Consider the following 21,497-nt stretch of genomic DNA (forward strand, 5'->3'; position numbering starts at 1 on the left):
AACGTTCCCCGTTTCGTTCTGTCTGTTTCAGCTGAGCAAGGACATCGGCTACGTGCTCTACTCGGCGCTGGGCTCCTTCTACATCCCGAGCTGCATCATGGTGTTCGTCTACATCCGGATATACTACGCGGCCAAGGCGCGGGCGCGCCGCGGGATCCGCAAGCTCCAGCGCCCCAAGAGCGCCACGGTCGGCGGGAGCTCCGACGTCAAGGGCCACGCCGACCGGACCACTAGTTTTACAATTTCCCCCAAGACGGGGACCCTGAGCCTCCCGGTCCACGGCTCGGCCTCCCTCCGCTCCCCCTCCTCCAAGACCCCCGCGGTCACCATCGAGTCCAAGTCCATCCCGGTCGTCACCTGCGACTTCGCCTCCGACGTGTCCACCTCCGAGGGGCCCGACCCGGGAGGGGGCCCTCCGGACGCGGGCCCGCCCCCGCCCCCCCCGCCGACCAACGGAGGCCTAGGTGTACAAAATTTAGATAAGGATAAAGACACCCTGAAGGTGTTGACTATATCGAATTTAAAGCTGCCCTCGCAGCAGAGTCTAGGTCAGAACTTCAAGGGCTCCACACTCTCGATCAACGGGGACCTGGCGGCGATGTCGAACGCGCGCTGCCGGGCGCCGTCGGTCGGGATCGACACGGACCTGGTGAGCGAGTTCGACCCCTCCTCGAGCGATTCCGGGGTCGTGAGCCGCTGCGCCGTGGTGAAGCCGCTCAAGCTCCGGCTCTGCAAGCCCATCTTCGGCGGCCTCAAGAAGTCGTCCAAGCAGAAGCGGGAGATGATAGACTTGGGGAAGATCGGGTCCCCGCACCCAGTCGAGATCACCCCCGGCAACCAGATCGAGATCGTCCACCAGCAGTCGGTCAAGCCGCAGAAGCCGCGGGACCCCGAGAGGGAGAAGCGGCGCATCGCCCGGAAGAAGGAGAAGCGGGCCACGCTGATCCTGGGTCTCATCATGGGGTCGTTCATCGCCTGCTGGTTGCCCTTCTTCTTCCTGTATATCCTCACGCCCCTGTGCAGCATCTGTGTTATTCCCTCGAAAGCGTTCGCGGTGGCCTTCTGGCTGGGCTACATGAACTCGGCCCTCAACCCGGTGATCTACACCATCTTCAACAAGGACTTCCGGCGAGCCTTCAGGAGGATCCTCTTCAAATGACTTCCGACCCGGTCGCTCGAGATCGTTCTAGCTACTTGTTTTGCGCCCGGCATGGACGGATATCCGGCTGTGATAATAGTCTTTAGTGGATTGCAATCGAAATTTGTCGTCCGGTTTCAACGACTCGCCAGTTCCTCTTGTTTTGCTCTGCTTGCGTTTCCATCCTGCATGGCGTAGTTTTGTAAGTCCTCCAAATATGTTTACTCAGTCGTACACCACAGCGGGCTAATTGTTGAAATTGATAGATAAGGCTATAGACAAAGAAGACAAAAGCAATTTGGATGGATCCTATTGGTGAAAGGGGGTGGTTGCAATAGACGAAGAAGGTAGTTAATAGACTAACTAATGGCAACCCACGAGAGACCCTCCAATTAGTCCTTTATTTTGAACCTTAGTCTATAGAAACCAACCGTTTCAATCGACTGGAGCACTCCGTATTCTCTACGTCTTCTTTGTCTGTAGCTTTGTCGATACATTTCAACAGTCAGCCCGCTGGTGTATACCAGAAAGTCGAAAGATATCAGTTTGTCTCCATAGGTAGCATTATGAAAGGTTATGCCATTGTTTAAATCCAATGTGATGACTGTTTTCCTTGGATTCAGGAGTATTAAATTGTATCCTAACGAGTACATAACCTTTTCCAATACTTCGAATGAGTATAAAGTGCCAACTCTTGACAAACAATACTTGACGTCGACCGTGTAATATTATCAAGTATAATTCAGCTGGAAACTTAATGATATACTTCATTGCTTCACTATATTACCTTGATTAGGTGAGTGAAACGCTCAATGAAAATTTGAATGCTCTTCCCCCTCAGATTATCTCTTCTAGGAGACGTTTAAATATATTTCTTGTGACTGCCCAGTTAAATCATGAAAGATGACTGATCGTATTCCTCGAAACTTCAGTTTTTATCTATTTCTTTGCTTTTTTTATATTATCCATCCACTTATTTCCATGCATTTTCCCCTCTATACGGCAGGGTAGGAAGCTGATACCATATTTATCTACAAAATACATCAATAATAAACAGAAGAACATACATTTTTAAAAAGTAACTCGCGGTCATTTTTATGGATTTCCAAGGCAATTGTCTCTTTATGGTTGTCAGAACTCATCTGGAAATGAACTCGTTCTTTATTCATGTAACAAAAAAGGGAGACAAAAAATTGCTGCAAGTGCAAGGATAGCGCCGCGTCATAAGATAGCGGATCAAAAAATGCGCATAAAATATTTTATCGCTCGTAGAAACATATAAACAGGATGTACAACAGACCAGCTCTCGGAACGATTAAGGTAATTTCGAGTTTTACCCTCCGATTCAGCGCATAATTCTTTCCCCGTTTTATGAAGCACATTAAGGTTTAAGCTTTTTTTCATTCATAATTTTAAATGCTTACGTATGTTGGCAGGCGTCCTCTCAACACATGCCTCTCTCCAGTTGAACTTTTTTTTACAGACTCGAGATTAAATAAACGATTATATCGAATATGTCTGGCTCTTTTTCCAAATTTTGATATTTTTTTGTCCCTAAATAAAACTCATCCATACATCAAGATAAATATGTTTGATCAAAATAAGCAGTCATCAGAACCAGGTGCAAAATAAATTGATCATTTGAATCAACTACCCCTCCCCCCTCCAGTTTGTTAATGTTATCGAAAGTATATTTGAATCAATGAACATATACTTTTACTTTTTTATGATAAAAAATTCTTAACAATTTTCTTTGAAATCCCAACGCTCGAGGGAAAACAAATGCAGCCTGCGCCAACTATTAGCTTAATAAAATGTACATTAAGTTGAAAATTCTTATTTTCTCAAGTGGCACATTTAAGTATCCCCGCAGATGTGCATGCTTATTTCTTTTGAGCCTTTGATGTCAGAGATAAGTATTTTAAAAAATAAAAAATAAATTATCACTTTTTAAAATTTTCTGAGGAACATTCCTCATCCTGTTAAAGAGAATTTTGAATATGCTGCAATGCTGAAACGGATAATACTCTCTGCCAACAGTTACAACTCGCGCAACAGTTTTCAAAATATGGTGAATTAGAAGACGGAATTTAACAATTAAGTCATTCATCACCAATAGAACACTGACTTCCTACCCCCCACCTCATCTCCTACCCCGGCCATCTCTACTCATTCATTGCGAATCCGGGGAATTATTCGAGGAATGCTATTTAATCGGCTCATAAACTCCGCAGGAACTTACAGTCTGTTAGTCCCGGTATTCGTCCATGCCAATGCGCTTTAAGTTATGTATTGACTTTATATTAGGTTGTTTCGTTACTAACAGTATATTTGTTGGACCAAATTATGAACAGTCTATTGTCGTTTTCTTTTTATTATGTTTCCCCCCTTGTTTTTCCAGGGACGCTTCCTAGCTTTTAGTTGGACTGCATTTTGCAATGAGGAAGTACTACTTTTGGCTCAGCCATGAAAGAACTTTTTTACTTAGGAAATCTAATGACACTCATGTTCTCTCTAAGATGAGCCGGAAATAGTAGTTCCTTTACTGCAAGATGAAGTCCAGTTCATCTGTTGTCCTATTTTCTTGTTATTTTCTGTTGTTAAGTTGTTCCTCCTGATAATTTTGTATCTTTCTAGTGATTTAAAAATGTGGAATTGAGGTTAAAATTAAAATGGCGATGATTTTTCCAGTAAGTCTTGGATTAAATGACATATAAGCAGTCATCGAAAAATTTAGGTCTCAATAGCCCATGGTCAAATAAGCATTTTATCAAATCCTCTGGACTTATCAAATTTTATTTCTTGGATTGAAATTAACAATCTTCTGCAATTCTCTGGGCAAAAACGGTTTGCATATATGTAGATGAAATAACTTTATATGATTTTAACTTTTTATGAAGTAGGTTACAGCAATCATACTATTTCTACAGCCGAACTGAATATCAACTACTAAACTAAATCCAAATTTTGCGGTAGTTTATAAAAATGAAGCATTTTACATTTTCAAATTTAAATTTTATTACGAATGTAAAACGATCACTAAAATTTAAGACAGACTTTCCGCGAGTAATTATTGAATCAATTTTTATTTTGAAGATACGGACAAACTGAAAAATATGATGCATGAAAAATGGAGCTTTCAAAACATCGGTCTTGGATGCAGGATTAGTTTTCCTTTCTCTCTCTTTTATTCGAGATGCATCACTTTTTCGTATGCGCCCTAGAATTCAATTTCCCTAAATTTGATTTCAATTCCACATTTTTATTTAATCAAGGCACACTTGTCTGTTGATTCTTGTTTTAGGTTTTAAAAATGTTGTCGTTTGAAAAACGAATGTTTATTTACAATGGTGATGAAATTATGACAGCAAGGATTAATTTTCCCTCGTTCACACCCAATCATGTTATGAATTTTTGTGAGTCCTTTAACCATTGAAATTGTTGGACGGTAAATTTTGTAGAGGTACATATTTCTTATAATTTTCTATATAATTTTCTCCTGAAAAGAAGGCAGGTTGAAGAAAATAATATTGTCCGAGTGGCAATGCGTGGAAATGCAACATTTACAAACCAAATTAACTCGTTTATAATGTGCGCTTTAGGGTGATTTAGGGCCAGAGCTGCGTAGAATTTCATAACCTATCTGAATTCATCTCCTTGAACTCCTCCATAAGAGGTTCTCGCAGTTTTTTTTTGAGTTGTGTGCATCGTAAGTTTGGTATTTGGTGCAATTTCCAGAAGGTTTTAATGGAGGAAAGTTTGAATATGCATCTTAAAATTTTGGCACAAGTTGAGACAATTTTTAAACCAAATTGAAACTTTTTTCTGGCGAGAAATATTTTGCAAAATCGCTTTCCTCCGGGGTTTCACCGCTTGAATATAAGGAAAATAATTTGTTTTAATATTTTTTGACAACCTTTACAAATACAATTAAAAAGAAATCTTTAAGCTTTTGAACCGGAAAATTCGTTCTGCGGTGTTCTTCAGGGTGAATTAATAAATGGACTACATTTTGCAATTAGGAACTAAAATATCTACTACATTTTGCAATTAGGAACTAAAGTATCCACTACATTTTGCAATTAGGAACTAAAATATCTGGCTCAGTTTAGAATCAACTTATCCACCATACATTTCTCCATGCACACAAGTGTCTTCATCTTCACGGATGAGCCAGATATTGTAGTTCCTAATTGCAAAATTCAATCGTAATGTTGAATGTAGGTTTTCGAAACAAAAGTACCCTTCGAAATTTTCTCAATTTAATGCACCGAACCGATTCCTGAAATTTTCAAAATTGATGCAAATCGGAAAATATAGCCGGCACAACATTTTCTTGCGCCTATCGAATTTATTGATTCATCTCCGTTTCTGTAAGTATGGCGTAGAAGAAAAGAGAAACAAGGGAGAGAAGAAGAAAAAGCTTCGGAGCGTTTCCAAATAATTAATCAACTCTGCTCTTTTCTTTCAACACCAGTTAATCAGATTATAGCAGCGCCGAACCGGTACGAAGGAGGGACGGGCGTTTAAAACAGATCATTAGCGCTGAGAATCAACGAGAAATTAGTAGCTCAACTTCCCCGGAGAGAGCCTCCAAGAATTGCGATACTTCCCCCAATCCTCGAAGTCACGCTTTTTCACCGCTTTTATTCGCAATTTGCATAATTGATAGTTTCCTTATTTATGTTTCCCATTCAGCGTGAGCGCCAAACCGTGCTCGGAAAAAGCTCTCGAAATTAACCAGAGTTGCCACTCATACTTGCGTAACATCTTTTGCATCGAAAAATACAGCGATTTTTCATTTATCCTACAATGACACACCAAGGCTGTCACATGTCTGTTCCTTTGTGGTTGAAAATTTTTAATTCCCGACGGGATACAAAACTTACACAAAATTAGTGCAAAATTAGTACAAATTAGCACATTAGTGCAGTTAGTGCATTTCCTGTTATCATCCCTTAAACTCTGTCATTCATAGACAGCCGCTCCGCAATCGCCGTAACTTAACATCAAATCGTTTTGGGGTGTATATTCTGTTAAAACTATTTCCGAAATGGACAAGTAGACAAGGTACAGATGAAGCATTCTGATGCCTGTTTTTTAACCAAAATTTTACGCAAAATACGATGGTGCCACTGGTTATCTCTGAATTCATCTCCCAAGTTCAAAAAAAAAGCTCTCAACTTGAGGCCAAAATGGAGGGGATATCCCAAGCTATCCTGAGAGTCCACCTCTACATCAAGACAAACTCTCCATGCAAAGATAGGGAGCAAATGCATTAGCAGGGTTGCTACTTTATTTGGGGACTCCAAGACTGAAAACACGACAACCCTGCTAATGTATTTGCTCCTTATCTTTGCATGGAGAGTTCGTCTTGCGATGTAGAGGTGGACTCTCAGGATAGCGTGGGATATCCCCTCCATTTTGGCCTCAACTTGAGAGCTTTTTTTGAGCTTGGGAGATGATTTCAGAGAAAACCAGTGGCACCATCGTGTTTCTCGCAAACTTTCACATAAGAATCAATGGTCAAATCGCAAATCCCTCACTCATGCAACATCTCCATTCCGTAGGAATCGAGCCAAAAAATGCGATAATTTTCATCTTAGCGGCAACGGGGGAGTCTAATTGCCGCGTCAAGTCCCAGAAGCTCCTCTTATTTCCGCCATGGCTGTATCGTGCGATTTACATTCAGTTAGCCGATACTTTCTCATTAACGACGCCGGGACAGAACTAGGTGTCTCTAATCTATATTCAATCGCATCCCCCGCTTTTAATGAGGGCGCGTGTGCTGCAAAACTCACCCTCTCGCTGTCCCGGCCCCTCGACGGAGAGCTACCCCTAACTACCTATTTTTGAGTCTTCACTCGACGGTGTTGTTATGCAAATACGGCACCGGCGAACTTCCCCGAGAATCCCGGCCCACGATGCGGATTCGGGGGTTTAAGGGGGTGATCTTGCAACCGGTTGCGAAGCGCTACGAGAGCTAATTAGTCACACTAAGCACTCGTCGCCCCCGTCGGGTGCCGTGTTGACTATGGAAGTGAAAAACGCTTACTTTGATCGCTGTGTCTCGAAATTTCTGCGTTATTGTTATTTTATCCAAACTACACTGGAAAAGAAACGCATTGGATCTAGAGTCCAGAATCTTGAAAACATTGACAAGAAAAAATACTCTAAATTCAATTGGATTTTTGCTTGAATCAAAACGAAATCCGCTTAAATTAAGAGGCTTGGTTCTTGATTGAAGCTAGATTCTGGTTCAATCAAGAGTACTTTTTCTTGTCAATGTTTTTTAAGAGTCTGGACTCTAGATCCAATGTGTTTTTTTTCCAGTGTAGGAGCAACTACTGTGAAAATAATTATAAGAAATTCGGAAATAATAAAGAGAAAACTTTAAAGAAAAAACTATTAAAATCTGTGTTCTGGAAATCGTATCTTGGTATATATAGGTCAAATTTAAGGAAGGTAAAATTTAAGTAAAAGGGTTCCAAAACTCTAAGAAGATTTATCTCGGATTTTCAACGCACTTAATTTATTTTTAAAAAATGCTTAAAAAAAACCCCAAAAAGCAGCAATTTTTAAAAGACTCTACACCTACTTTTTACTAGGCGTAAATTTTACGTGAGAATTAACGAACGTGGATTTCCTGAAAAATAATTTTTCGTATTTTTTAAGAGCTTTACACAAATGGATCGTAAGACCTTTTGGTTTCAAGCAGGCATCACTAGAGGAAAATATAAAATGAAGAAGTAAAGAGGGAGTAATCACAAGAAAATTACAAAGAAATCAAACTTATAATGTGAAGTGAAAACATTCTGGAACTGTATGACGTTATTAAGTAGATGTTTCGAAAGACCAAGTAACAAGAATTTTCTTTCAACGCATGCAAGTAATTTTAGTCACTTTTGACGGTTTTACGAATTTTAAGGCTTATCAAAAGGCTAATGAAAACCGAGTATCATAACCTTGCCCTCGCCCATGCCTCAAAGTCCGCACAGGCAATAACGTGTTGCATGACGTCACGAATTAAATATTTTAAAAGACCAAATAACGCTTATCAAGACCTTTTATCAGCACATGAAAGTAATAATTTGGGTTGCTTTCGACAATTTTACAAATTTTAAGGCTAATGAAAACCGAGTATCATAACCTTGCCCCGGCCCATGTTTCAAAGTCCGCACCGCTTTATTATTATTATTTTAAAACTGACGAGGGAGGCAGGGCTGGCGGGAGGGGGAGGGGGGCGGAAAATTTGTACGAGAGCGGCCCTTTTAATCCCTTGATTAAACGCTATCAACAAAAATTGTCAAAAGGGGCCACAGAGCGGGGGCTTTTGTTCGCGGAGCCGGTCGCTTTATACAGTCTCCTTTGTCTCCAGCTTTATGCACATTACCCCATTTCAAGCATTTCAGGAGGCTATTAGAACTTACGCGCATCCAACCTCCCGGCCAATAAATTCAAGAAAGGTGTCAGCTGCACCAGAGTGCCTCTCCCGGCGTCGCGAGCGGGGAAACCGGGGAGCGCCGGGCTCGCATGCAAAATTGCCCCCGGGATCCTGGAATCCTGGACCCCGGTGGGAATCCTGGTTTTCGCCCGAAATCCGGCAGCCCCGCGCGTCGGGCCGTGGAAATTTATTTACTGTTGGTCGCGATTTGAGCGGGTTCGCATCGTCGAAGCCTTCCGCGGATCGTTCTGTTTTGAATACACATCGGGGTGGAATGTCGTTGCAGACATTTTCCGACGGATTTAAGTGAGGGATTCGTTATAGTTTTCCGCTTCCGTCTTGACCCTATCCATCCTCCCTCCGAACGACGGATCCTCTTGGTTCGAACCGGCGAGGAAGAAAAGTGTCAGGGGTTATCCCTGAAATTGTTGTACCACCCCAATTGAGATGTTGCATGTGTGAGGAATTTGCGATTTGACTATCGATTCTTATGTAAAAGTTTCCGAGAATCACGATGGTACCACTGGTTTTCCCTGAAATCAACTCCCAAGCTCAAAACTGCTCTCGAGTTGAGGCCAAAATGGAGGGGATATCCCACGCTATCCTGAGAGTCCACCTCTACATCAAGACAAGCTCTCCATGCAAAGATAGGGAGCAAATACATTAGCAGTGATGCCGTGTTCTCAGTTTCAAAGTCCCAAAATAAAATGGCAGCCCTGTCAATGTATTTGCTCCCTATCTTTGCATGGAGAGTTTGCCTTGATGTAGAGGTGGACTCTCAGGATAGCGTGGGATATCCCCTCCATGTTGGCCTCAACTTGAGAGCTTTTTTTGAGCTTTGGAGTTGATTTCAGGGAAAACCAGTGGCACCATCGTGTTTCTAGCAAACTTTTACGTAAGAATTGACAGTCAAATCGCAAATTCCTCACACATGCAATATCTTCATTCGGTGGAAGATATGCGAGGGCGGATCCAGCAACATGGCAACACAGGATTCCCTCCGTTTAAACTTAGGTTAAATAATCGATTATCGTCGGAGCACCCGGCCCCTTCAAAAATCGATACATGTTCATTGGTTTAAATGGAGAAAAAAGAATGTTGCCAATTTGCTGGAGCCAATGATGAGATGGACATTTCCAATTAATTTTAGAGGTACCGCAACTTAAGTTGAGGTAGTGCCGCAACATTTGGGTCAGTAACCTGTTTTATTGGGGTATCACCACAATTAATTGGGGTATCTCTGCGATTAGTTGGAAATGTTCAAGTTGGGACTTAATCCCCAACTCTTCTTTTTTTCGAGAGGCATAATGAAATATGTTTGTCTCGAAGGCGTCATTTTTCGTAAATTTTGGAGGAGGGAAACATAATCTAAAAATCTTAGATTTTATCAAAACTGACGACATCAGTCCGTAGATAAATCAAAAATAGATTTCATGGAGGATTCCCAGGACGGAAAAACAATGATGATCGCATCCTCTGCGCGTCACAGCTTCCGAAATGGCGGCTGAACTCGAAATGCGACCAACTTTCTCTACCGCCCCCACCAACGCCTTTATCCGTCTTGATGTTCCTACAATATTTCAATACAAATTATAGCGTTTGGAACCAAAATTGGCTCGAAAAATTTTACGAATCTGAAGAGAATGGATATCTCTCAAGACTCTTATTGACAAAGACCTAAGATTTGATTACGAATGCGCAACTCAACGGCTTGCACATACACAATCGTTCACTCTAGTAAATTAAAACGATAATTGTATCGGAGATATTGGCCTATACCATCCAAGCGCGCATTATTTTTTCACCGTGCATTTTCTTCTCTGCCTTTTTTTCTAAATTAATGTCTCTGTTGTTCGTATATGTACATATTCAGTTATTGATTTGTTAATTTTTCATTTTATTTTTTTTCTCCGTAACCGTAATCTTGTTTTCAACACCAAGTTCGTTGTTCCATTTCGTTAAAATGAATCCTTGTTGACTGTATCTGTAAGAGCTGTTTTTTTAAAATGAACATTCATCTAGCTCTCATTTTCTGGAATTCTTTCTATCTTAACCTTAAAATTACGATGACAGTAAATATATTAAAGCATCAGTGACTAAAATGGGCCTCTCGATATCCGGTAATGTTTCCTTGAATTCGTTTGCCTAATTTGTGTTTCTATTTCCCCCTCGAGAAATGGACACAAATTTGAAAGGGAAAGACTGTGTCAGAAAATTTTTCATTGACAGATGAATACATATTTATTTACGACAACCAAGGTGCGTCTCCTGATGGTTTGATTTTATTTTGGTCGTTACATTAATTATTAATACTAATTTTGTTATGTTTTACATTTTTTCTACGACACTTATTGTAAAAAGATATTCTCCAAAACGAACATTGTCAATGAATATACGCCAGAGTGTAGATAAAAAACGATGAAAAATTATTGAGATACCCCAATTATTAGATGAATTTGTAATAGTTTAACCCGATTTATTTCTAGAAATTCAAAATGGACTTTTAGGCCCTGGGAAGAATTCATTTTGCAGTGAGGGGACGTAGCCATAAATTGAGTCCCTCTTTGTGAGAGTATTTCATTTACTCTTAAAATGGAAAGACAAATAATGTAAAAACAAAACTTCCAACATGCTTCCTGTAATAATAGGTATGTTTCGACTGAGAATTGATTGCGAAGTCTGAAAAAAGAAGGAAGACAATTCTATTTATGGACCATTTACTTGTATTATTGACTTCCTGTTATATTTTGATCGGACTTATTCTCTGGTTCTACTTTGGTACTTAAAATTTTGTAAATTTCTTGCCATTATCTACAATTTTAGGCGTGATATCCGTAGACCTTCATCTGTTTAGACATGTCTGAATAACGGAGTATAGTAACTCATTTACTTTGCAAATTAATTCTCATCACACCATCCGAAGGAAAATGAGAAAAGTTTTTTGCTTTCTTTGACATTTTTTCTAAGAAGTCTCGAAGAGACGGTTGGAGAGAAGGGATTAAAATATATTGCGAGGATAAGAAAAATAATGACTAATGATGCAACTTCTTAGACAGTTCCGCTCCTTTATGTACCTTCTTTTTGGGCACCATACTGGTGAAAATATTTTCCAGTTTACACGATGCAGTCACTTAAACTTTACGTACACGTTAAATATATTTTCTTCTGTGAATAATATGTATAAACTTGAACTTGAATCTATGTCAATATGATTTTAGATTGTTGTAAATTTTATTTCTGTTTTGATTACAATTTTAATTGGACATTTTGAACTAAACATTTATAACATTGACCTCTTACGATTTTGAATAATGTGCTGTAATGTATTTATCATGTTCAATATGTATAAAATGTGGCAAATTAATACTTGCTACAAAATACATCGAATATATTATTTCTTACGACTTTCTTGCTCATTTACGTTCCTTGTCCCTAATGCTGAGCACATTAGCAATTTTATAAGTTAGCAACACTGTTTTACTTCCATTTGAATCTATTAAAAATATCGATTTTAGTTGAGGAAAGCTGCGTTACTAATAATCGATCGTTTTACACACAATTAAATCGAGGGAAATCAGCGTTGCCAACTTTCAAGAATCAAAACTGGTTGTGCACAGAATTGCGAACCGAACTGATATATTTGAATCGATTTAAACAGAAAAGAACCAACTCTTTTTCTGTGGATTTCAAGGAAAACGTTCAATTAAGTAAAGCGATTATAAATCTTACATTTACTTTTAAAATTGTATTCCTATTTTCCATCTGAATGCTGTAGCGGACGGGCAGAGGGAAAGAGAGTTGTGACTTTATTCCTTCAATCCTTCCATACGAGAAAAAAAAAATCAATGAACTTGGTCTCGCACAATATGGCTCTCAATTTAGTTTTTCGAAAAATGTACATGGGTTCCTTTCCTCTAAATCGAATTCGACCAGTTTTAGTTCCAAGAAAAAAAAAAGAAAAATTAGAAAACATTTCTCAGCTAATTGATCTGACACCAATGTATATCGTAGTCTATCACATACTTAAGAAAGTACTTAAGTAAGTACTCACGTACTTAAGCCAGAATGAAAGATTATTCTATCTTTTTCTTAAAATCTACTTCAATAAAAAAACTCATCTTAACTACTAAACTATAACTACTAAAACCGCATCTTAACTAACATCTCTTGCGAAGATGTTATAGGAGAAATCAGTTTAAAATTAGAATCCTCTCGATACCATGATGGTTCAAGTGTACAGCGCGAAGCGACGTCAATGCGAAACGCCTTAAATTAATGGAATAGGCAAGATGAGCTCCCAGGAGGTCGAAGAGTGGTATCACGCCCAACAGCACAAATCCTAAGATTTTGCATTGTGAACCGTGTGGTTTTTGCCATACGAGCCGTCAGCCTTGCCTTATTTCCTTTCATAAAAATGAATTTACGTGGGAAAATTGTGGGTTTTTTTTAAATTCTTTGTGACAATTTTGTTTGCAATTCAATCTGATACAAATGAAAAGTCCAAGAGAAAAATGCATAACTTTCCTTAAAAAATGAACATTTCATCGGAGAAAATTCGGCAACTCATGAATGTTCATATGGCATTTCCTTCGCACGGCAGTATGTGTGTGTGTGTGTTTTTTTTTTTTTTGTCAGGTATGAAACGAATTAACTTTAATTAATTGATCTGAATATTTTGCCTTAAGTTATCCGGATCAAATTAAGAGTAAAATTATTTTTAACTTTACAAAAACCGGAAGAAAAAACAATAACAAAACAGTACGTATCATAAACCGTGTAGTTTTTTGTTGCCGTGCCAAGGAAGAACGCCGTATGAGCCATTCAGATGTTGCCATATTTCCTTTGAGAAAATTTGACCAGGGTCATACATGAACTAAATTTCTGGGTTAAAATCGGAAGTTCTCCAATTGTGCTTAATTGAAGCTAGTCCCCCGACAAATGGCCTGAGAAGTTCGATTTTCTGGTCAAAAAAGCACCACGAGTCCGCTAGTTCCTGTGATTTGCAAACGAATCATGAGGGTGGACTCTCAAAAACGGTCAGACTCAGAAGTACCTGTTCTGTTTCTCAGATGAAGAAGCCGAGAGGGCCTCGGGACCATACCTGGTCGATTCTATACGCCAAACCACACAGGATTCGACCCTAATCTCAAACTACTTCTTCACCTTAACAATTGAGTGAAATCGGCAGGGGTAGCACTGGTAAAAAAACACATTGGATCTAGAGTCCAGGCTCTTGAAAACATTGACAAGAAAATGGACTCTTGATTCAAGCAGATTTCAGCTTAAATCAAAAGGAAATCCGCTCAAATTAAGAGGCTTGATTCTTGATTTAAGCATAAATCTGACTGAATGAATAGTATTATTTCTTGTCGATGTTTTTAAGAGTCTGGACTCTAGATCCAATGTGTTTTTTTTCCAGTAAGGGGTAGTCGTATATATCGCTCCGAAACATAATAACACTTCTTTTTTAAAAATGAAAAAAAGGGGTAACCTATAACCAACGTTCATATTGATGGACCTGTTCCACTTATTAATAACATAAGTACATCGATGAACTTATTTTTTCTGCGAGTGTGCGGTCGAGGCATTGTCTTTTCCTGTGCTCTCTGTATGGCTGGTGCTGTTGATCCCTGGAATACCGTGTACATCGTAGTCAATATCTCCGTCGAGAATGTCAGCATCGATCGTTTGGTAAGTAAACCTAAATTCGGGAGGAACCGTCGTGGTGCCATTCCTAGGGGGTTTATATTCACTGTAAAAGAAATTGGACGCATGAGGGGCTCCAAATTTGTTCCTTTTTATGAAGTCCTTTGTGTTGAAGTGCCCACGGATTTTTCCGTCATACCTGAAACATTTAGTCACCTCGATCAAAAATACAATCAAGAACTTGAATAAGACACTTTTTACGAAGCAACCCGAGACAATGGTAACAGGAGAAAAACATAGAGTACATAGAGTCGTAATGTAAGTGGGAGAGCTGACGCCATATTCTGCTCGACGCGTTCCAAGTCCGGTGTGCGGGGTCACTTTTTCGATACATATTCGATCCAAAATGGCGGTGTGGAATATGGCCGGGTCCGCGGGTAATAGGTCAAAATGTCCAAAAAAAATGTCCAAAAGTTAAAATGTCCAAACCCTGAATGCCCAAAAATCTAAAAAGGCCAAATATCAGTAATGTCCAGCAGACAAATAAGTCCAAAAGTAGGCAAATGTCCAAATGTGAGATTAGGCATTTTTGGGTGCAGGTTGGCAAGCTGATTGTGAATGCAGCCTTAGAAACAGATGCGTAGGATAATGAAGATGTGTAGGTTAAGAAAAAATGGTGATAAAACTTTTCACGAGAGCAGGCAAATTCTTACTTATAAAAATGCATTAGTGATTTATTTTCCAAAATTTAAGTGATATTGACAAACATAACAAACATGGCTAATATTACCCCGTTTGTTATGAAAAGCCAAAAAAAAAAAATGTATACTTGTCCATAACATCTTCCTATATCAACGTCACTCTGCTCATAAGGACAAATACTCTTTCCATTAATTTGGACATTTGCCTACTTTTGGACTTATTTGTCTGCTGGACATTACAGATATTTGGCTTTTTTAGATTTTTGGACATTTAGGGTATGGACATTTTGACTTTTGGACATCTTTTTTTGGACATTTTGACCTATCACCGGTCCGCGTGTATCGCAAACAATCGACTATGTATCGAAAAAGGGACCCGGCGCCGCACAGGAGTCTCGGAATTCGGGACCTGGAAAATGCTTGAAGGTGGCGCCAGCTCCCCCACTTGCATTACGACTCTATGTACTCTATGAAGAAAAATAAGGGGGGAAAGCGGGAAAGAAGGCAAAAATACAGCACTAAAGAACGCGAGACATTTCGACTCGAAACTGAGTCATTTTCAGTCGAAAAATAGAACTAAAATCGAAAATTATCGATGAAAAATCTGAGACCTACATGTTGTCCCAGGTTTTTTCATCGATATTTTTCAATTTCTCTATAACTTCGCGCTAAGAAGTGGATTTCAGACTTTTTTGATGAGCCCAGTGTGATTTTTGTGTAACTTCACCCGTTGTCGGCCTCCTACGGTGTAGTGATTGTAGCGCTAGCTCTATGATCGGGAGGTCCCGGGTTCGATTCCCAGCTAGGTGGCTCGAGTTTGATGGCCTCAAATAATGGTTGCCTGGGACTGGTTGGTAAGGACGGAAGGGGAACGGGACTAAAGCGCAGGATTTGCCCTTGTGATCTATTTGAAGTGATAAAAAAGAAAAAAGAAAAAAAGGAAAAAAAATGTTTACTTATTTGGCTCCATCTCTTGCGTGCAACAGGCCCATTATTTCAGTGTGACAAGGAATAATAATATGAACGAGACTTTTACTTTGATTTAATGTACAGAAAAACAAACTATTTGAGATGAAATCTTCACGTAACTAATTCCTATAATTCCTTCAATTTCGACTCACCTTGTGTTGTTTATGGCTTTTTCAGTGAAATTCATTCGACCACCTGGTTGCTTGAAAATAAAGAATATAAATCGGTGAGGCCCTGAAAGAGAAAAACGAAACATATTTTTAATTTTCCCGCAAATAGATACCACACAATTTTTACAATCGCTGGAACATAACGTTTACTTACTTTTGTAGGTATACATTTTTAGTTTTTTTTTAAAAAAATGTACAGTTAGAGAGGTAAGTAGGTTAGAACAATACAAGAAATCGGGTAATGAACTAACTACTCTAACTTCCCCAAATCTGCAACCGATATATTTTTTTCACATTTACCATTCAGTGTGATTCCACGCGTTCACTTTATCTAAATAGTTTTCCTTGTAACAAAATGTACAATCGCAAATTTCTCCAGTCATGCACCTTGTGTGCTATAATCAGACTTTTAGCTGTTTCCATAGTGGTTCTTTAAACATACCATCTTTTTAGACAGGCTCTGTATCGACAGCGATACTCCCAAACCATGCATTTCGTTTGCAGTGTTTCAAAATCTCTGTTCCAATTTTTTTAATGCCCAAACTTTTCACATAGAGAAGTAAAAATTCCAAAGTTTTCAAGAATTGACGTTGAGTGAGTCTTTTTTCATTTAAAGAATTAAGTATGACAGGAAGTCTACAACGTTGCAAACCAAGATAAGTGGTTTGGGAGTTTCAACATAGATATGGTTTCTGTCATGACTGAGAAAGGTTCGAAGAAGCCCTGAATTAAGCATCATAAAATGGATGATATTTATGAACCATGGACTGAATTCAACAGCATGACTTAGGAAGTTTGAAATCTAAAAAATGAAAAAAAATCAAGCGCACAGTTGGGGGTTTCCCAAATTTTAGGGCAGGCTTCTTCCCGGTTCCTTTAAATGTTGCCAAAATAGTAGAGTTTTTCCTTTCGCAATTTCCATTTTTGGGAGAGGCAAATCACTGTGAACTCTAGCAAGGATCTATAACGAAAGTTATATTTATCGAGTTTTAATCAGAGATAGTGATAATTTCAAGAAAGGTCCATGCCGACCTAAAAAAACAGGCAAAATCAAAGATTTTTATTTTTTTATTTGTTGTATTTATTCTAGTATGAACTCATTGCAATTTCTTGCATGGATCTATTTCCGAGGTTATTCTGTTGAATGTTACTAGAGGTTCATAACCACAATCAAAATGTAAGCAATATAGAGCCTTACAAGAAAAATAGCTGTTTAAGTGACGACTATTAATGAAATCAGCCCTTAGATTCCACGCATTAAAGATTAAAACATACCAGTTCCGTTTTCAGGCTTAGGTGTCAAATACTTGACAATTGTATCGCCTGAATATACGCTGATTCCGTCCATATTATTTACAAGCCAATGGACCCACTCGGATTCCTTAGGTTCCGACCGAGAGGGCTGGTCTGGGTCTGCAAAGAAATAATAAAAAACCTTCAAAGACTTACTTGTGAGGAAGGTAATGTCTGCAGTTTCCTACTCTCTTACAATAATCTATTCCATTAGAAATGGCGTAACTACACGTAAACTACCTAATCTACCTGAAAAATAGCTGCCATAAATAAAAAAAAAAACGATGAGGAAAAATGACTCTAATTCCACGAATAATCTAAAAAAAAAATTGATATTTTTTCTTTTTTACAAATAGCGTCATTTTGACTCGTTTATGGAAAATTATTTTGTGCAGTAGGATATTTTTACGGTGAGTGTTTTAATTATCTGTTTTATTAGTTATCTTTCGTTGTTTCAAAGCTGATTTGTTTCAGCCTACGAATATTGAAAATCCGATAGCAATGTAATGTGAGAAGGTCTATATCGCCTAAATAGCGAATATGTGTCGTCACTAGTTGTATATAACGGTATTTCATTACTCTGGGCCCCTCCAGTTCGATATAGGCAAAATTGTCGCTTGGATTCAAACAAATAATACTCTTTATATATTTCTAGAAATCGGTACTCCTTGAATGTTAGATATATATCTATAGTGATGTATTAATAGCGGCTAGAGACGGCTACAAGCCCCCAGAAAAACTTCGTTAAGTTGTTTAAATGACTTACCAATCATTAAAAGAGTGAAGTAATCATTTACTCCCCGCGGGAATCTGACCCAAAACGGTCGCCCTTCCAAATCATTTGGATCTATATTATTTCCAAAATTAGCTTTGTATCCGTAGACGTATTTAATCTGGTGAAACAAAAATATAAGAATGTATTTCCTTTTTTGGCTAGCAAGAAATAGTTCGAGAATAGTACCAAGGATTTACAACAGAAATCGTGTGAGGACTTAGTTGAGAACTGGTTGTCTCGCCGAAAATAATGGAATATGTAATGAAAAACCTTAACTTGGAAACTGCGTCGAAAATGAAAATTATGATAACGATACAGCGGTAGTCATGTTATTTTTTATGCGTATAGGAAATTCTCCCCTTCGATCAACATATTGGGTGAATTTTTTTCATTTAGGCAAATCAACGATAAACTAGTCGAGCCATATTATAACGATTATAATAATTTTATATTTTCAAGCTCACTATATAGAATTTTTACATTTGGATTGCATTTTGCAAAAAGGAACCAGAAGCATTGCAATGATGCTAAGATTGTGCATTTTCATCCTTTGCAATACAATTACAGAAATCTTGAAAAAATATGAACTTTACATGGTAATTTTTGTCTTAAATTTACAGTTTTGAGCGAGTAAGATAGAAACTGTCAATGGACAATCAAGTTTTTCTTCCAAATCAAAAGAAGTTGCACAATCTTTGCTATACACTGCAATGCGTCTGGTTCCTTTTTGCAACATGCTATCCATTTTATATTACAACTCACAGGATTTTTAAGAGCTAAAAAGACGTATTTTCAGTCTGATTCATTGAACTTTTGTGACATTTGCTATGTGCTCAGAAGAAACACCGCACAGTGGATCGAAGGATCGAGTCAATCAGAGAGGTCGGATATACAATTTTTAATAAAAACTACAAATTTGGATGTTTATTTCCGGCACACATTAATTTGAAGGCGTGCTTCTGGAAGAAAATTGCACGAAAAAATCAATGGAACCACTTTTAGAGCCTCTAAGTTTTGTATAAACAGAGTTATAAGCTTTTAAAGTTTCCAAATTTTGTCCGACCTCTCCTATTGACTCGATCCATCTTGCGGCGCTCAATATCATTGAAACGTGGTCGAATTTTGCCAAAAAACACAATATTCTAAAAAAAAAAAAAAGAAAATGATTGTGAATTGCTCATTACATTTTCTCAGAGAATTAAATAAGCAACGGAAGCTGTTTTGATCTTACATAGAAAAAATAAAATCCTTTAGCCTTTCTCAGAACAAAGACTTGTACATAGGAAATGAAGCCGTAGCAAGTGTCCGGAATTTTCGATTTAAGTACTGATTTTTACGTAAAATTTTGCGTGCAACACGATGATGCCACTACTTTTCTCTGAGACAAACTTCGAAGTTCAAAACAAGCAGTTCCAACACCAAAACGGTGCAGGGCGCTGCTGAAACACTGCACATTATTACCAGTTTATATACCCGAAGACTGACGAAGATTGAAATAAAAATGGGAAACTTTTCCCACTAAACTCTTCAGAACTTCAGGACGACCACGAGGATGTAGAAACTTCTATGAGCACTGAGTTATAAGCCTAAAGTTGGTGCATGGAAACATAAACAGGAGGACCCAATCGTTGGTTTAGTTCACTAGACCCTCTGCCAGGCAGCGCTGATGTTACCGCTAACTGGAGTTGGGGGTCCTTATTTATTCTATTGGTCCATGACTTAACCTTAAACCTTCAGCCCGAAGCCGCAAACAGCTGACGCTTAACGATGCTGCGCCAAGAAAATGAACCAATCACAAAATAGCACAGTAATACGTCACTAAAATGAAGAGATCACGTTACTGTTCGTAATTTGTTCAAGTTCGATCTGAAGGTACTGCCTCGGATATAAGCATTTTAGCATAACGAGGCCCTAAAATAATTTAACCAGGTAATAGTCCGTGCGCGGATCTTATGTTAAAAGCAAAACATTTCACGAAAATTGTTGCAAATACCAGAGAAGAACGAAATCAAAATTTTACCGCGTATACCAGAATGGCGTCATCATCCACAAGGCAAAAGGTTATGTACTATAGTACATGTTACATCCGGAGACCTAAACGGCTGAACGCCCAAAAGGCTCTGAAAGTTGAGACCGTAATGGAGGGGATATCCCACGCTATTCTGAGAGTCCATATCTATATCAAGTGCTATTCTCCATGCATTTAAGATAAGGAGCAAATACATTATCATGGGTGCCACCATGTTTGCCATCCAACCCTACTAATGTAATCGCTCCCCAATCCATGGAGGATTTGACCATGCAGATATAGAAGTAGACTCTCAAGATGGCGTGGGATATCCTCTCCATCACGGCCTCTTTGCCCTGGTAAAAATGGCAAGTGCTCAGATCAGTAGCTCTTGCCTTTGGAACAGACCTAAACACTGATGTCAGTGCTGCCGGGCGCAGATTTGCTACGTCAGTGTTAGGTCTGTTCCAAAGGCAAGTCGACGGTGAAAGTCGGCAATCACATAACTCGTTTGCGGTGTCTGAAAATCTCCGCCTCTACGTCATTTTTTTAAAGGAGAACAAATTGATATTATTTCTTGAAGTTTTTGCAGAATTTTCTTCGCATTGAGAAGAAAAATCATGACAGTTTTAAAGGATTGCCGTTGAGTAGTTTTCCATTTAAAAAATAAAGTATAACAGGAAGTCTGCGACGTCGCAAACCGAGTTATGTGATTGCCGACTTTCACCGTCGAAGTGCCTCTGATGTAAGTATGGCACTGAACTATAACAATAAGTGTCTCCGACTTCAGCGGAGTGGAAACTCCCAGAAATACTGTAGAGGCAAAAATTTAGTTAATTACCGATCCGCCATTCGCGCAAGAGCTCGCTCTTTTTTAATGCAGCAGAATTTTTGTTTTGCCTGTAAGTAAAGCCCCTAGTATTGTTGAAAGTACCAAGAGAATACTTACCTTCAGTTCATGCTTCGGGGGATACTCGACAATATCAGGCACGATGTTATGTTCCTTCATTATTTTCTCAATCTCTTCGGGTGTTTTTGCGGTGATGACGAGTGCCACTTGCAAAAAAGCGAATATACTCAACTGGAGCTGAATAGCAACACAGCATTGAAAATCAAATCTATACTCCGCCATTTTTTCAAAAGAAAAAAAAATCTCAATACACTAACACTAAACTACGCTTATTTCCATGCTGAGTGGATAACCGAAGTGGCGAAGGAGTCCATTAAGCGGAGCTCCTTCTCATGGGTTTGCAAGAGTTAGGCTGTGTTGCATCAGCCATCCTGTGCACCGATAAAAAATATATTAAAGAAATGAGATGGTATGTCTGATTGTATGCAGGCATCGGCTAAAGA

General features: G+C 38.9%; 2 protein-coding genes across 2 annotated transcripts in view; one reads left to right on the top strand and one right to left on the bottom strand.

Annotated features, from left to right (window-relative positions):
• Octalpha2R (alpha2-adrenergic-like octopamine receptor) overlaps positions 1–11,983 on the top strand; it is a 483,262-nt gene extending 471,279 nt beyond the window's left edge. The window contains exon 2 of the mRNA XM_072303134.1: positions 32–11,983. Within this exon, the coding sequence (XP_072159235.1) occupies positions 32–1,159 (1,128 nt within the window). The 3' untranslated portion in view covers positions 1,160–11,983. The remainder of the gene's footprint in view (positions 1–31) is intronic.
• Positions 11,801–21,412, bottom strand: LOC109033912 (protein D1). The gene is made up of 5 exons (XM_072303138.1): positions 21,094–21,412; positions 18,128–18,254; positions 17,344–17,481; positions 16,051–16,132; positions 11,801–14,427 (listed from the first exon to the last, which is right to left on the bottom strand). The coding sequence occupies exons 1-5, from the start codon at positions 21,274–21,276 to the stop codon at positions 14,139–14,141; spliced, it is 819 nt and encodes a 272-aa protein (XP_072159239.1). The 5' UTR covers positions 21,277–21,412; the 3' UTR covers positions 11,801–14,138.
• Between the last annotated feature and the right edge of the window lie 85 nt (positions 21,413–21,497).

The sequence above is a fragment of the Bemisia tabaci genome, chromosome 8 (assembly GCF_918797505.1).
Source record: "Bemisia tabaci chromosome 8, PGI_BMITA_v3".
Lineage (NCBI taxonomy): Eukaryota > Metazoa > Arthropoda > Insecta > Hemiptera > Aleyrodidae > Bemisia > Bemisia tabaci.